This window comes from Aplysia californica, unplaced genomic scaffold, assembly GCF_000002075.1.
Source record: "Aplysia californica isolate F4 #8 unplaced genomic scaffold, AplCal3.0 scaffold00277, whole genome shotgun sequence".
Taxonomy (NCBI): Eukaryota; Metazoa; Mollusca; class Gastropoda; order Aplysiida; family Aplysiidae; genus Aplysia; species Aplysia californica.
Genome location: NW_004797547.1, coordinates 749,230 through 750,184, shown reverse-complemented (window position 1 = coordinate 750,184; position 955 = coordinate 749,230). Strand labels below are relative to the sequence as shown.

The following is a 955-nucleotide window of genomic DNA, read 5'->3' as shown; positions in this document are numbered from 1 at the left end:
CCCTGCCCCTTTCCTTTCCTTTCCACATTGCTCAATGTCCTGTGCCGAGTCCCGGGCATATCGACAGCCTGGTCTCTCACCTCTCACTTCCGGTCTGTTGATTAAAGCCACGCCCACGTCTGTCTTGTGGGGTCCCCTCCCTACTCAACCCTCCCATCCCCTCCCCTATGGGCTGTTGTTTGATCACACATACGCCCACATCTGTCTAGTGGGGTCCCCTCACTTCTCTCCTCTTACCTCCTTTCTCTCTCCCCCCTCCCCTCCCCTCCAACATGGGCTGTTTGATCACACGTCTGAGGCTAAAACTGCACCTGGGCATGGATGGCTGGTGCCTCTATAAATAAATGATTGATGGTCAAGTACTCACACGTCTGTCTTGTGGGGTACCTTCCCATCTCACCCCTCTCCTCCCCCCTCCCTTCTCACCCGTCCCTCCCTGCCCCGCCCCAAGACTGTTTGATCACAGTCACTCATCTGTGTAGACTGCTTGTCTCTCTGTCTCTCATCCCGACCTCTCCTACGCCCTGTCTGTCTGTTAGTCAGTTTGGCCCTCACACAAACACACACACACACACAAGAGACAAACACACACATACCCTTTCTTTCTCCTTCTCCCACGTACATAAACAAACACAATTCTCTCTCTCTCTCTCTTTCTCCCCTCACACACACACACACATGATGTGATGTACTCACGTGGATAGATGCACACACACACACACACACACACACACACACACACACACACACACACACACACACACACATGACATGATGTACTCACGTGGATAGATGCCCCGGTCCACCAACTCATTCACTGACCGCCGAAGCATCAACTTCCGCTTTAACGCTGTGGGAGACAAAAAAGAACGTGCAATGTATCACTGGGTTGATGAATTGTAGAACACGTCAATGTATTGGGATGGGGAGAAAGAGAGAGAGAGAGAGAGAGAGA

At 51.8% G+C, this 955-nt stretch overlaps 1 protein-coding gene across 1 annotated transcript in view; it reads right to left on the bottom strand.

The window, feature by feature from the left end:
• LOC101852101 (mucin-4) overlaps window positions 1-955 on the bottom strand; it is a gene marked incomplete in the record, with an annotated part of 90,884 nt that overhangs the window by 59,326 nt on the left and 30,603 nt on the right. Inside the window, 1 exon segment of the mRNA XM_035970507.1 lies at window positions 785-850. Within this exon segment, the coding sequence (XP_035826400.1) occupies window positions 785-850 (66 nt within the window).